At 40.4% G+C, this 15,431-nt stretch overlaps 1 protein-coding gene across 2 annotated transcripts in view; it reads right to left on the bottom strand.

Annotated features, from left to right (window-relative positions):
• Positions 1 to 15,013, bottom strand: part of TECRL (trans-2,3-enoyl-CoA reductase like) — a 58,631-nt gene extending 43,618 nt beyond the window's left edge. Inside the window, exons 1-2 of one of the 2 annotated variants that reach the window (XM_085310327.1) lie at positions 14,615 to 15,013; positions 301 to 352 (exon numbers count right to left, since the gene is read on the bottom strand). In XM_085310327.1, the coding sequence (XP_085166453.1) occupies positions 301 to 352; positions 14,615 to 14,836 (274 nt within the window). In that variant the 5' untranslated portion in view covers positions 14,837 to 15,013. The remainder of the gene's footprint in view (positions 1 to 300; positions 353 to 14,614) is intronic. The other variant, XM_085310317.1, reaches the window with a different exon arrangement.
• Between the last annotated feature and the right edge of the window lie 418 nt (positions 15,014 to 15,431).

Here is a 15,431-nt window from a genome sequence, read left to right as displayed (position 1 = left end):
CACTTTGGGAGGGCAAACACAGTTTTGGTCTTGAGTTGACAGTGTAATGTTAAAAGTAGAGGATAGAAAAGTATGAGCAGCAGCTCATACGTTGGCAGTGATAAATTACACAGTCCTCTCCTTCCAGCCTCTCAAGTCTGTGATAGCTACAGTAGCACCTTGGTCCAAGAACTGCTCTCATTTAGCACTGGAAGTGTCAAGCCAGTCTCAGCTTTCATGCAAGATCTCATGACAAATAAATTTGACAGTTTTTCCAAGCTGAAAGGCCTCTAAAAATGCCTCCAGCCTAATAGTACTTACATGCTTTGTGAAATTTGTGTTTCACATCAAGAAGGGTAGATGATGGAGGTACCTGAAAAAGAAAACAAAGTGCAAGCAGATTAATTTTTCTTCTTTCTTCATTCTGGGATCCCTTTTCCCCTCCTTCTATTTAATGAAGAGATGATTCAGTTTGTTTCCAAGTGCTTTAGGCAATGATAATGCAAATAGCAATTGTGTTTGCATGTTGATATGTTATTTTTAAAAAATGGTTGCATTTGATTCACATACTACCTGAGCCAGCCCTGTTATGCCAATAGAAGGGTAAAATCCCAACAGGCAAGAGGGAAACTTGCTGGCCCTGCAGAGTCAGTGACTGCCCCCACGATCCAGTCAACGGAACACCTTGAAGAGAGAGCTTAAAAGTCAGGTTCAAGCATACTAGGACCTGGGTCTTAGAGATATGAAGGCCCTCTCCTAAAGGGCCAGCAGCAAAGGGGTCAGATTCTGTTCTTTCTGCTTGAAATCAGTTTGCCTTTGCATGCTGTCATTCATATGCACTGAAGCAATTCAGGTGTCACAGTGTTGGATGGCAATCCTGAGGCCTTTTAGACTCTGTTTTATTATGTATATTGATTTCTTAATACAGTTTGTACAAATTGTCTGAGAAACACAGTATGAATTTGCTGGAGTGAAAGACTGAGAAGTACCCTGAATTCATACAGAAAATGAATGGGACACTTACAGAAACAGCACGCCGAGTCTGAAATCTAGGTGGCAGAGGCAAGGTTCTAGTCTTAATGAGACCATCCTCTTGCAGATGATGCTGATWTAATAGTCTATTACCTGTTCATTTAAGCACAGAGACTAAGCAGTAACTGAATCTTAACTGGGGGGAACTGCTTTGGCTGTAGCAAGAGACCTCACTAGAAGAACTGATGGCAGAACACAGCAAACYTCCTTCCCTGGAGACATTAGGCACCTGTATGGCACAGGCTAGTATCAGTATGAAGTGATGGTGAGCTATAACAAAATTAGCAACTTTGTTGAGTTGCTCRTGAAGAGCAGCAGGATTTCTTTGGAGAAACAGGCTTGGCACACCATTTTCCCTAGCTGGGCATTCGTCATGGATCAGTCTGGGTTCACTCCCATCTCCAGCTTAACCAGAGATGGGTCTCTTCCTAAAGTCTACATAAAACCTGGCAGAGTCACTTTGTCAGTARTTACACAGGAACTTAACCCTGCTGCTCTGTAGAAGCTGCTCTGTTTCTTCCCACCTTCAAACTAAAAAACTGAACGAGTTTTTCTGGGCAACCACATTCCCTGTTTCATTGCATCACCTAGAATTTATGCAGTCACACATAAATTGACCTACTGATCCTTCCTTCTTGGCATCATCTTCAGCCCTTAGTCCTACTTCTTCAAAATGTGCTTAGTGATATAAGAGGGAATTGTAATAGTAACTGTACATAGAGCAGAGAGTGGAACATAAGGCCACTCTGCTAGTGGAGATCAGTCAGCACCTTAAAATAGACTGTTTTCCTGAAAAAAACTGYGAGTCTGGAGAAATACTGATGCAAGGAAATAAATTTGCTGACTCAAGAGCTACAAATCAGTGTAGAAAAAAATGAGTTTTGCTTTTATGTAAGTTGACACCAACACAAATATGCAATATATGTGTCACTAATGCTAGGAGTAAGTCAACTTTTTTCCAGTAATAATATAAACAGGCAGATAACTCAATAGAGATTTCAATAACGTAAAGCTTTATGGTGATACCTGTGCTAAATGGTGCCTGGTGAATGGCTGGTGTGTAAAGTTCAGGTTTTTCTGGCTCACTTTCATTTCATTAGTTTTAGAGGGATTTACTGGTCACTCCAAAGTCCTTAGTTGCAGAAACTACTCTTAAGTAAGTGAATCTCTACTTAAAGCCCGACTTGCCTCTCTGATGTGCCTGATAAGCAATAATAACAGCACCCAAATCAGAGGCTGGAATCCTTGAAACCAAGGACAGATCTTGCCCTGGCATCAGCAAGGCCAGAGCTGTACCCAAACCATGTGGAATCATCCTGAGCCAATAGAGGGACATTCCCCCTGGAGCTCCTGGTGGCCATAGCAGCCACAGGGGACAGTACAGGAAGCAGCTTTATCTTTTCTGTGCAAAAACAAAAGCAAAGCATTTCATCTGCATGTGCTAAGCTTATATCATTCCACAGCTTCCAGTAGATCATCACATAGTCTGCACATGCTTTTTTTTTTTTTTTAAGTTGTACAGTTGCTGTGGACTTGAACTGGGCAGACAGGAATTTATTTATCTATTTTTACATTTTTGAAATCTTTAAAAAATACCTCAGATTGCTTTGTCATATGTAATAATTTCACACCTGCAAGGTCCAGAGCCCAGAATCTGCCAGAGATGGATGCAAGCGCTGTAACAAACACACGGCACATGAGACTGCAGACCAAAACCTGCTGTGTCCTATCGCAGAGGGGTGGGGACAGATTTTTCAGAGGTGACATTGCCATCTTGAGGCAAGGAACTGCCTTTCTCTGATGAGAGGGAGGATGCTCTGGCTTTCTGAATAGAGTAAGCCATGTTACCACAGTGTCTACATCCCTGTGGGAGGTCAGTATCTTACTGTGCTGGGTTCTGGTAAGTAGTAGTCAGCGCTAACTGGTGCTCTGGAGAGCTGCTCATCTGAGTAAGTTGGGAGAAACCACAAGACTTGTAACCTGCCTACGCTCATGGGGCAGGACGAGCACAAAACAGAGCTCAGGTTTTCCACTTGCCRCACCAGTTAAGCGTGCACTGACTTCAGGACAGTGCTGCTTTTCAGCAGTGAAGATGTGTTTTTTATGGGCCAGCTGGCTTAGAGGATTGCCATTCACTTCACTTGAGAAAAGCCATACAGACTTGAAGCGGAAAAACAAGGCAAATGCATTTCTCTCCAGAGCGGGCTATGCCACCGAGGAATCACAGTGCCCTTTCCCAGGCAGAGCAAAGAGGCKATAGCCACAGAAGAATGAAATATATTTTTTTATGATCTTGATAATTCTGTGTCCTTTTTTTTAAAGACCTCATAAAACAACCAGTAGAGTTATAGATTCTAATATTGATCAACTTGAAGATGATGCTGAGACATCAGCTTCCTACTAAGAGTGTCCTCTTCATACTCCATTAATTATCTTTTGTTCTCTTCTTTGTACATCAATAGAAGCTAAAGAAATGTAAAGACTGGAACAGCATCTGCGCTTATCACCTGTTGTTTTAAGTGAACAAAACACCCTGAAACACTCCACTGTAATTATTAATCCCTCCTCCTTTTTATTCTTTTAAATTATTTCTGAAAGTGTTCTAACCTTCCTTTTCCTCTAGTTCATCATTTTTCAGATATGCAAAGGGAAAARAGAGTAAAAGATCATTCTTGGTTTATCTAGAACAAGATGAATTGTGTAGTAGAAGCACCTCTTTTTTGGCATGGATCTCCTATGTCTGAYGGTCAAGCCAGTTTTCCCTCCAGCTCCTTAACTAGTAGTCTAACACCAAATTGTATATATAATTAAGTTTCTAGTAAGTTATCATCATAGATAAAGCTCAACAATACTTTTTCTTCACAAAAAAAGGCAAAAAATCCTGATTTTACAGGTATGCATTGCATTCATTACACTTTTCATTCAGAAAAGGATGATTTTAAGACCTCTAATTCTATTTTTCCTGCATTTTCCTAGCAAAAATAATTTTACTTTTCCATTCAAGGCAACTTTTCATTTTTTAGGAATTCAAGAATGAAAGCCCATTCTGGGTCATCAGTTCCAGTTCTATCCTTCCCTTATGCCGCAATGCACAAAGCACCACATTTCTGTTTAAGGTTTAAAATACCATATTAGTAACTTAGGCTATGGTTAAGGAAGAACCCTAAGTAGAAGGCAGATATTACAGGAATTGGATACTGCCTTTTGTGAGTACAAGCTAATCAGATAGTCACCCATTTTCATAGCTCTTTCACATTTATAAGTGAAGGAATTACAATAAATTGGGTGATCTGTCTGTAATTGCATCACACAGTTCTTGCCTTGAAGAATTATTTTAGGGGTTAGAGGTTAGAAGAATATCAATAAGAATTTGAATAACAGAATTTTCACAAATAAGTGGTCTTTCATTCAACATGTCTCTTTGAATGTTTTTTTTTTATTCTATCTCTGTGAAATGTCACTATTACTGCACTTTCCAGCAGGCAGTCATTTTCCATGATTGCAGAAATTCAGAAATTCTGGCACTCCAACTGTCCATTAACCACAGCTAGCCACGTCTTTGGCCAAGGTATATTTATTCAAAGGGATGACATCAGGTTATTGTAGCTGAGGAGCTGATCCCAAAATAGATAACTAGATAATGGGAAAGCTAGGTAATTTTCAAATTCAGCATTCAGCAAATCCTTCGCCACAGCTGCTTTCACATCCTGTCCTTGCTTAGGGAAAAATGTTGCAGTATTAGGAATCGGCAGCGATTCACAGCAAGTTAATCAGGGAAACCCCCRTTCCAACTGATTGCCATTTATTGTGAATTTGGCTTCCAGATCTGGTTATTTTTTCTTACTRTTAATTTTGAAAGATAGTCTTAAAAATAGGTGCTGTGAAAGCCTCTCTCAGCATGTCCCATAATGGTCTCTTGTTAGCCTGGGGAACCAGTGTGCTGGCCATGTCCCAACAGATAAAAATAGATGACCCTACCTTGGAAACGACATGTAAGTAACTGCATATAGACAAGTATTGTCAGAACTACAAGACGGTTTTATATGAAGTTGAATATTTTAATTTGGAGTGTGGCGAAAGCAGTATAGTGAAGAGCTCGTTCCGATCGCAAGCTGGTCTTTCCAGAAGTGCGAGAGATTCCAAATTCGGTTTTAGCTCAAGTCTGCTCCAAAAAAAATGCGAGCACAGAGCAGTATCACTTAACAATCTCCAGAGATTATTACGTGCTCACATGAACTCTGGCATATGAGATAATCGGACTAACATTCCCAGTGACTGCAGGGTGGAATTATCTATGAATATACATAACCTTACTTTTACCGGGTTCCACGTAGGCATGTTGATTTACACACTCCACATTTGTCTCTGAATTTGTGTTATAATTTTCTGTACTGCCAGCTGGGTGTTTTATTCCAATAAGAATCCTCTTTACAAGAAAAATAGACTCTACTAAAGATGAGAGTGGAAGTAAAGCCAAAGTGCTTTATTAACAGATAGCAGGCTTGGTGGCCATCCCAATTTACAACTGAACACTTTACAGTGTTCAACATATTCACTTATTTCTGAGCAAATCTGACTAGAATCGACATGTCTCTTTGCCTTCTAACCTTTGGCTGAAGAAACCTGGCTTTCTGTATTCGTCTGGAGAGCTCCACGGCAAAACCACTCAGAACACTTTTTGCTACCTGGAAAATAGGATGGTTCTTGCAAAAACTTTGGATGTGTAAATTACTATTGWCTTCAAATTTTAAAAAATGAAATAGTAAAGGCTTCATTTTGAAATCCTGTTTGAGGAATATACTGAAAATTCATACCACAGTGATATTTTCATTTCTCTTATTTCTCATCTCCATGGAACTTTCATTACTTTTGCATTATTTTATGACACATCAATCATGATAGTGTATAAGAATATAACACCCTTTCAAGTGATGGGAAATAACCTGATATGAAATAATATTCAAATAAATGTACTATTAAATTGTAATACAAACTGCAGTTGAAATGAAATATTTATTGTGTCACAGCAGATTGATATATTCCAAAATTAATTTGTAATGTAATCTCCTCTCCCAAATTCTATTCCATGGAAAATTCAAACCTCATTTGTTTCCACTGTGATTTGCAAGGGAAACAAAGTTTGGGAAACAGACTTTTTAAAAAAAGTSTTATTCTAACCAATTCTTCCCAGGAGAAAAAAGTGATTTGTAGGGTTTTGTTTTGATGTGAATTGCCAGTCCCAGCACAAATTAAGTATATAACTTAGCTATGAGATCTCTCTGTATCTAACTTCCCTCTTCTCTCAGATGGCTCTAGAGGTTTATGCCTGCTGGCTTGCTTATGTCTACACAGACTGCCAACATTGAAAGTCGAACACTGCACCCAAGCAAGTCGCCCAACACTTAGCACAACAGGGCCATGAACTATTTGGGGAATTGTATGAAAACAGAAACAGGAAAGAGCTCAAAAAACTCGAAGTAAAATTTACAGCAGGACACAGCAGTGGTAAAACAAGTGTTTCTATGAGTAGCAGCTGCTGTCACCCCAKATCCCTGCCATGGCTCCCTCCTTGGCTCCTGCGATGGCTCCACCACTGGACACGAAACCGGCTGCTTTGCTGCCCCGTGCTTGCCGACCGCCCAGGCAAAATGGGCACGCTGAGCTGCCACCTGGCTCCTGGCAAAGGCAGGCTGCGTCCTGCCTGTCCTTGCTGCCCCCAAAACACTCAGCTACCCACTTTCCCACCCGAGACAGGTGGAACCAAGTCATCTCTGAGGCTTCTCTTCCTCTTTTAGGTTCATTTAAATTTGACCAAATGGTCTGAAGCAACGTTGGGGAGAGCAGCTGGAGAAAGATGGAGAGACAAGCAGCCTGAGGGGATGTAAGAGGCTGGAAGCAGAAAAGAACGGGAAATGAAGGTGATATATGGGAATAATTAGACAGCATTAGGAAGTCTAGAAAGCTAAATACTTTTCAGAGTACCAAGTGCTATGAAGGGACGTTTGCTGCCTCTCTGCTACAGAGTCTCTGACTGTCACCATTTGTTCTCTTGTTGCAGCCCAAGAGCGGTATATATTAAAATGCAAAGCTTGTGTTTCAAGGAGTTTAAAAAAATAAACATTGTGTAAATGTAGAGAGATATAATTATAGTATTCATATATACTGTTATGTATTCATAGATCCATTACTATACGGCTCAGGTATTTTGTGAAGAATCACTGGACTAAGATTTCAGAAAGAACCTGGAGCATATTCTAATGGACCGATAAATCACAGCCAGGAGTATTTTAATGCTACAATAATGCATGTATGAGATATCATTATACAACTAAATTTCCATCATGGGTTGTGCTGATTAACTATTAGACTAATAAAACACCTACAGCTCCCTACGGTCTTATACTGCTCCAGTACATTCATAATTTGCAATTATCCRTGAATTATCTTTGATGCAATAAGGCAAATGTGTAGCCAGGGTAAAATGTCAGGTTTGTTGGGAAATAGGACATTTCCACACTAGCTGGGAATCTGTCTCAACAGATATACTTTTGGCAATACTCATTCCTGTTGTAGCATGGCTGCTTTTAACAGACCTACACAAAGCATACTGTTGGCCAGAACATGTTCACTAAGAGCTGGAGCATCCGCGATGGCTCAGGAATTCATTTGGTTGTATTCACTGAACTTTGAATTGAGCCATCATTTGGAGCATTGTCTATTATATTTCAGTCTCCCCGACCCCGGCTAATAATTTGCTGTCTAAAATAAGGGCTGTATAAAACCTGTCATGCAAAGACATTTCCAAGCTTTGAAAATCAACATCAGCTGAAGCATTAGTCTTCTGTAGTGGCATCTGTAATTCTTTAAATTATCCTTCTACAAATGCTAAATGCCCTAAAGGTAGCAAGCTTCTTCCCTGACCAGTCTCTCTCTCCTAGGTAAATCAAACGCTGTTTCTCCAGGTATTCCATCTGCAAATCCGTACTGGAAAAAAAAAATGGTAACAGCAAAGAGCAAGCAGAAATTAGTATATCCAGTTGCCTCTCTTCATTGGAAACTGTCTGTGGCTATACTGACATAAAAAGGAAGTGAGTGTCTACTGGAGCAGGAAGAAATCAGTGTAATGCATTGCTTAAGTAGAATTTGAATATGTTTAGCTACAAGATATTTTGCCAAGTGTAACTAATAACTGAGGAAGAAAATACTATTGTCATCACCTCCAGCACTGGCGGTAGGCATAAGATTCAATTCTTATGGGCAAGAAAATGCATAGACTTTATAATATGTTTGTAAATGTACTTTATTTTCTTGCAATGCCTCTCAGCAGAGACCAGATCCCTGTTGTGCTGGATGCTGTGAAAACATGAAATCCTCCTTCTAAAGKAAAGAAAGGGAAGAAGGAATCTGTTCCAAAGGGAACAGGTTGCCCAGCGACGTTGTGGAGTCTCCATCCTTGGAGATGATAGTCAAAATCTGTCTAGACACGGCACTGGGTGGACCTGCTCAAGGTGACCCTGCTTGAGCAGAGGGTCTGGACCGGATGATCTCTAAAGATCCCTCCCAATCTCAGCTGTTCTGTGATTCTATGAAATAAAGAGGACATGCAAGCAATGAGGCTGCATTTGGCCAGTTTAGTGGCTGCATCCCCTCATTCATACTGCTCTGGGAATCCCTATACTGTGGGTTGTAGTACCAACACGTGGTCTCCCCAAGGAAGTCTCCTCCTTTGACACAGCGGGTTATTCAATTCCTGCGGGCAGCTCTGGCACTGAAAAGGAGGCAGGATGTCTCTGATGACAGACTGCTTTAATGAGAAAGATGATGCTCCTGAAAACCCTATGCATGAATGAGGCAGCTGTGGAAGCACAGGGGTTCAGCTCAGTCTCCACAAGGAAGAACAGTCTTGTGAAATTAAATATTTAAACTGCAAGACGAAAAAACAAAACAAAACAAAAGAAACACACCTATACAAGGTAGACTTGCCAGGAGAGGGCATAGTCCTAGAGGAAAACACACAGGACTGTGTGAGAGCWTCAAATTTGGTCCCCAGTTTCTGTGTTTAAATAAAGACACACCAGTTAAATAGCTAAAAATGGGGCCTCATTCTCTAAAAATTGTATCTTCTCCTGTCATCTTGAGCTGTGAAAGGCATATATAAAATACCAGGACATCAGCAGGGACAGTGCTTCAGAGGCATTTTGCTCGACTATAAGCAAGCGCTGGAGTTACAAAGCAATCAAAAAAACACCTCTGAGCGTCTTCAAAATGTCTAGGAGACCTTTCAAACGTATTATTCCATAGTGATTTTTGGTGTCCCGGGAAAGGTGRGTGGTTTGCCTGGTTGCTATTTTCCCCAGCAATGATGTCTGGCAGGTTACGAAAAAAACTAAGCTGCTGAATGGACTTCTGTAGCATGCTCTTGCCTTAAAGGAAAATCTGTACCTCCTTCCTGAAAAAGGGCTTCCTTACCATACTTCTCTAGCATGTCTCCAATGTTACAAATGAAGCAAATTAGGAGAGTCTGATATAAATTGCAAAGTCCTGGTACTGTGGGGCRTATCCTTAAAGAGTTCCATTGCCTCAATTAACGATTGCATTTGCTCACCTAAAATAAATGTGATATTTAAAACATAACCTCCAAGTCATGATGAGAGAAGTTATTTTTATTTGCTAGAGATGTCTATGCAAAAGAGAGCTGGTGAGCTCTTCTTGGCTGCTCACTTTCTGTGACAGTGCTGCACTTCATGGGAGAGACAGACATTTCTGATGCTGCCGGCGTGATTTCTGCATGCATCTGGATTGTGTTGTCATGCAARAGTAAATCTGGAGCAACTCCATTGCAATTTTTAACCCACAGTGTGCAGCTACTAGGACTGTATTGCTTTCAGTGCTTTACAAAGAAAAGCTCCCTCAGACAGGGACACACAACACTTTCAGAGCAATCAGAATGATTCCTAACTCATCTTGGTGGCTGAAGTTGTAGAAGAACATGCACAGTGWAATATTAAACAGCAAGAAGAATTGSTTAYGTAAGTAGCTGGATAGATGCACAGACTCTGCTTTTGGCAGAGACAAAAATGTGAAACGAAAGGGYGGCCCCTACCCAACCTCTAGGAGAAACAACCATGGTCACATCAGGGTTGCAGTTGCCGTAGGCAGAGCATGGCTCGCCCACTCCCGCAAGCACGCAGCATGGGTCTGCTAACAACTACGGACGTTGTTGTTGACCTCAAGCAGGTAATGATCTGTAATTGGGTTTTCCAGAGCCTGGAATCTGGCTTGGGAACTCATGAATCGTAAGATACAAAACTAGAAATAAATCAGTTCTTTCGATTTGYCCTCATTTAAGCAAGGGAGGGCTCATTTAAGCAGCAGGAGGAAAGAGGCTTCCCTAACCGTTGCAGCGCACCAGGGAAAGAGGCTCAGTCCGGCACAGCTCACGGAGCAGGTTCTCCCCCGCAGGCCTGAAGCAGTTCTTCTGAAAGCACTTCCACCGTACAGCCGTGGGTATGCACCTGCGCTTACAGCTTACCTAGCACGGGCTGAAATGCAAGCTACTGGGCTCTGACACTTCCGATGGGGGAAATAGAGCTTTCTCTGCTGGTTTCCCCAAAGGTGATTTATTCAGTTAAAATATATTGTGCAACACTTTCTGCCTTAAAAGCAACTCATGCAAAATTAATCACACTGCACTGCATTTGTGGGAAAATACATTTTACTGCAGGTTAATCTGAAGGGAAAAAATATTACACAATGAATGTTTTAACAGAAACAGAAACAGTTATGAGTTGCCTTAACAGCATTTATAAATCACATCACCACACATCAACAACTTGAAAACTAACCTACATTGGGCTTTTGGAATAATGTACAAGTAAAACAGTTTTTGAATAGTTATGTATCTTTCATAAGTTCTTATTGACAATGAAAAATGTGGATTATTTGTTAAAAAACACATAAAGGAATTATTTCTTTTCATTTTTAGGACTTAATGAATTTTGCGTGTTCTCTTTCAAACAAGAATTTTCATCAACACTAATTACATGCATTCTCCTCTGTACAGACAGGAATTTCATCCATAGAAATCAATAAACTGTGAGGAAAAAAAGGGGATTTGTGATCATCTAGGCTCATCTGCTGTTTTACACTGGCCAAAGAAGAAATTTATTCTTTTTGAGTATTTCTTTTACTCCTGTAGCAAGAAACCCCCACAAGTCCTGTTTCAACTACTGAGTAGCTTAAAAAAAAGCAGCACCAATTTATATATGCCATGCCATATGAGTGTGGATGCCTTTGCTCACGGGTGCCTCCTCTGAGCATTCATAYGCTGTTTCGAAGGACCATCAGGGAGGGCGGCAGCCTAGGTTTAAACTACCTTTCCATCCTGTTTTTGAGGCCTTTCCCCCACCTCTCAAAGGTAGTCCCTTCTGCCTAAAGAGAGCCACTGCCGGCTCTCCCRCTGCGAGGTGCTTGGGGGTGTTTTGAAGAATAACTGGCAAAAAGCTTTGAGAGAGATTTGTGTTTCCTCCCTTCTTTCCCCATCCCCCAAATCTGATGGCACTTTTTTGTGAGATTTCACCTCAGAGTTAATTTCTCTATCATGAACAAGTCTAGGGGGAAAGGCCTCATGTTTTTTTTACTTCTAAGTTTTATAAAATAAGACATTGGAAAAGCTCATGTGCAACACAACACTTGTATAACATCATATCCATAGCAGAGAAAGAAAGTCCCCAGAGCASGTTGACAGTACTAAATAAAAATAATGTTACTTTTATAAAGAAATTTATGTCCAAAGTAGACATGTGCAAAAAGAACTGCCAGTGTTGCTGACTCCTGTGAATTTAATTCAGATTTTGCAAGACTAGGCATTTTTCTTCAAGACCCAGGTCCTGGAGGAAATGGCAGTGTGATAATATGTCTGGGGTTTTCTTCTTTTACTGCTTTCCTGACTGTGGAATAGTCTGGAGTGTGATGTGAATGTACCTTACAATCTTAAAAACCAGAAGGCAAATACGGATTTATTTTGTGCCTTTAAGCCAGTCTCATGGCTGTGGGTCTTGTGGCGCCCTAAGTGGGCAACACTAAACTAYGCCTAGCCCTTCCTTTCCCAAGTCGGAGCGATGATATGCTGGTCAGTATATCCTGCCCTCTCCTCAAGGACACCTTCAAGAAAGGACTACCTCTGTATAGAAATATCCCGTATTTATCAAGCCCTGAGAATTTAAAGATGATCAAGACCTTATACTAACCCCTCAACTCGCTTACATTAAGTGACTGATCTTTCCTCAATGTTTAAGAAGGGCAAGAAAACCAAAGAAGATAACGCCATTCTCACGTTACAGGTGGGGAATTAATTCACACAGTTAGTTATTATGCCTGATCTGAAGCCCACTGATGTCCACTGATTGCCCAGGAGCACAGAGTGAGTGAGCTGACCCCACTCCTAAATCCCTGACGGTGCATGGAGCGCACGACTATTTCTTCCTCTTACCAAAAGCTGCTGGATGCACCCTCACGTAGCAGACTTCACAGAGTTTCTGTTAATCTGAATGGGATTCATATGCCTATGCAAGAGTCGCAGAAACTAACCCTCTAGAAGCAGTGGCTGGTATTTAACCATGTTGCGTTAATCATCTGCCTGTGTTTCCATTAGGTGGAGAAAGGAAGGGGTCTTCTCTCTGCCATTATAATATAGTTCTTCCCTTCAGATTTATTAATCTGAAGCTATTACAAATGCATTTGCTAAATCACACAGTCTGAACGGCTAATAAAATGTGATGAGAGAATAAATACGTACATTTTAAAATGTATGCTCCCTTTTCTCTCCTGTTATAAATTCTGACAAGAAAYAATTACATGCAACCCTAAGAAATGGAGCTAATCATACGACATATCATACAAACAGAAAACAGGCATTAGAAGTGTCATGTTGGGTCTGTATCAATGTTTTATATAATTAAGCAGGAGATGATGCAAGAGCCAGCAAAAAAGTCTCCAGCTTACTCCAATAGCCAATGGAAATAAGATTCACCGATATTAGCCAGTGTTCACAGGTGTAAGGAACTCAGCTTCTAGGCTTTCGGGCTTGCCTTAGGGAGGGCTTTTTAGCCCAAATTAAGGGATTTACACCCCTAGAGGAGTGAATACTCAAAATACAAATTCTTTAAGAAAGGTCCCTGCTCAGAGGGGCTGGCTGTGGCCACGTACAACTGAACACAGGTTTCTGAGAGGATGCGGGCCACGGTTTGGGAAAGGTGCAGGAGGTGCTCAGATTAAGGTCAGGATTAAAACATAGGTCTGCCGTTGTCCCAGCAGACTATAGTTTTCCCGTGTGTAACAGAAGGAGGATTTCTGAAATGTGACTCTTGGTCTAAATCTGTTTCTGTTAGTATAATTATTTTAATGAGGCTATAGGAAAGTTTAAGATAAGAAACATGCTCAATTGTTTTACTGGATTGGAGCCTTATTCAGTATAATGTTTAGATAACCCTTTTTAATCACTGTATAAATATTTCTCAGTGAATTCAATAATACAAATACTATAATTAGAACCAGTAGTAAAAGTCCTCATGCTTGTTTGATCATTATGTAGGTATTTCCCCTTTGGCTAATTCAAAAAATCTCATATAACATTTTGCTCTATTAAGAGTGAACAAATGAATACATTTACCATTAAGTAGGCACACAGACTATGAAAGGACCCTTTACAAGATAAGGAGCACTAGAAATCTGGTAGTAGACCACCTTACATATTTCAAAGAAATTGGACCAAATATTTGAAGTAAATTTATTCGCCAGTTCCAGATATTGCCAGTGAGAATAAGGGAGTGGTTTTTTTTTTTAAGCAAAACAGTAAGTTTCAAAACTCTACTATTTTCCCATAATCTAAAAAAAAAAATGGGATCCTCATTTTCATGGCACAGCATGCAAGAAGCCAGCCCTTCTGCTGAGCGACAATGAATCACAAAAACTGTGATGAAAATATTTATGAAGCATTTTTTCAGCTGTTGCTTTCTATGTTGTAAATCCTTCCTATCCAGTTCTCTCATCCTACTTACATAAAATTTGATAGTAGTTTACGGTTTTTGATTTACTTTAAAAAAACTCCACACTCTTAGCCAAATCCCTTTGTTTTWTTTTAAAAAAAAGAGAGAAAAAGGTTGCTAGGCTCCTGCCCATTTCTTTTAAGTAGTGTTCAGCTGAATACTAACAGTTTAGTTACTAACAAGAGTCCATAGCATTGCAGAAACACTAAGCTTTGCAAATGTATTAAAAAATTGAATRTCCATTCTCAAATAGATGTTTAAGTATCATGCTCTGAAATAAACACTGTAATCTCATAAGCCTCAAGAGACAAGGAAAGGATGTATTTTGAGTCCACAGAGCAGCCAGGAGGTCTAAATGAAATCATTGTCAGTTTTATTCTGTAAAAATCCTGGAAAAGCAGCCAAGGACCATGAGAAGTCTTAAGTATCTCCCAGAGGGAAGACTGAAAGGATTTCCAGTATGGAACAAGATCACAGCAGAGAGAAAACAGAATCTGTAATATGGCACCCTGTGAACTGGGCACATCMCCAAGGGGCTGGAAATAGCACGCACTCACCTTGTCCACAATGCAGATCTGCTTCTTGCTTTGCACGTCAAGGATTTCCACTTCAAAGTAAGTAACTTTTGAATGTTTGAGAACCGGTGGCGATCTGAGATGGCCAGCAGAGAGTACGAGCTGGGAGAAGTTGAAAAAAGAGCGTGTCTCACTGTGGGGCACAGACAGAGCTGCAAAATCCCTCTTGTGTTCTGGAGCGCTGGGTTTATGCCTTCTATGCATTGTGTGACCCAGCAAGAGCGATCGTCATATCAACCAGGGACAGGTCCAAGGGGGAACTGTTGCCTCCCTGCATCAGTTAAATACAATCGCGGACTGATGAGACATGAAAGGTCAAGTGGCRTTCCATTTTAAGAGTACTGTCTTATTTAGCAGGAGTGAAAACAATAGCTCTGTAATCCTTGTCTATATTTAACTTGCTATTGTGATGTGCTGAGTTGCTGCTGCTTCTTTTTTGTCTTTTTATTTATACCAGCATTTGAAACGACACATCATACTTGCTCCCTTTATCTGGATTCCCTAATGTAACAAGTCAGACCCTGAAATTCCAGAGCCCAGAAGGACTCAGGAATGAATGCAGTGAATTCCAGTGTTATCTACTGGGAGAGATGTTTAAAAGTGTCCATACGCACGCACATATAGATGTTTAATAACTTTATATTTAAAATATATATCTATAAAAAGATGTCAAATATCATCTACTCTCTAAGTATTTGCTGATGTACATAGAGGACAGAGGCAGTTAAAATAGCAAAATGCCAGGAGTTCATCAGCAAGATATAGAGGTTGCTTAGAAATGTAGAGAGCATTTTGTACT

The sequence above is a fragment of the Rhea americana genome, unplaced genomic scaffold (assembly GCF_003343005.1).
Source record: "Rhea americana isolate MKP2758 unplaced genomic scaffold, rheAme1 scaffold_107, whole genome shotgun sequence".
Classification (NCBI taxonomy): Eukaryota; Metazoa; Chordata; class Aves; order Rheiformes; family Rheidae; genus Rhea; species Rhea americana.
The sequence above is the reverse complement of the archived record's forward strand: the minus strand, read 5'-3'. Positions and strand labels throughout refer to the sequence as shown.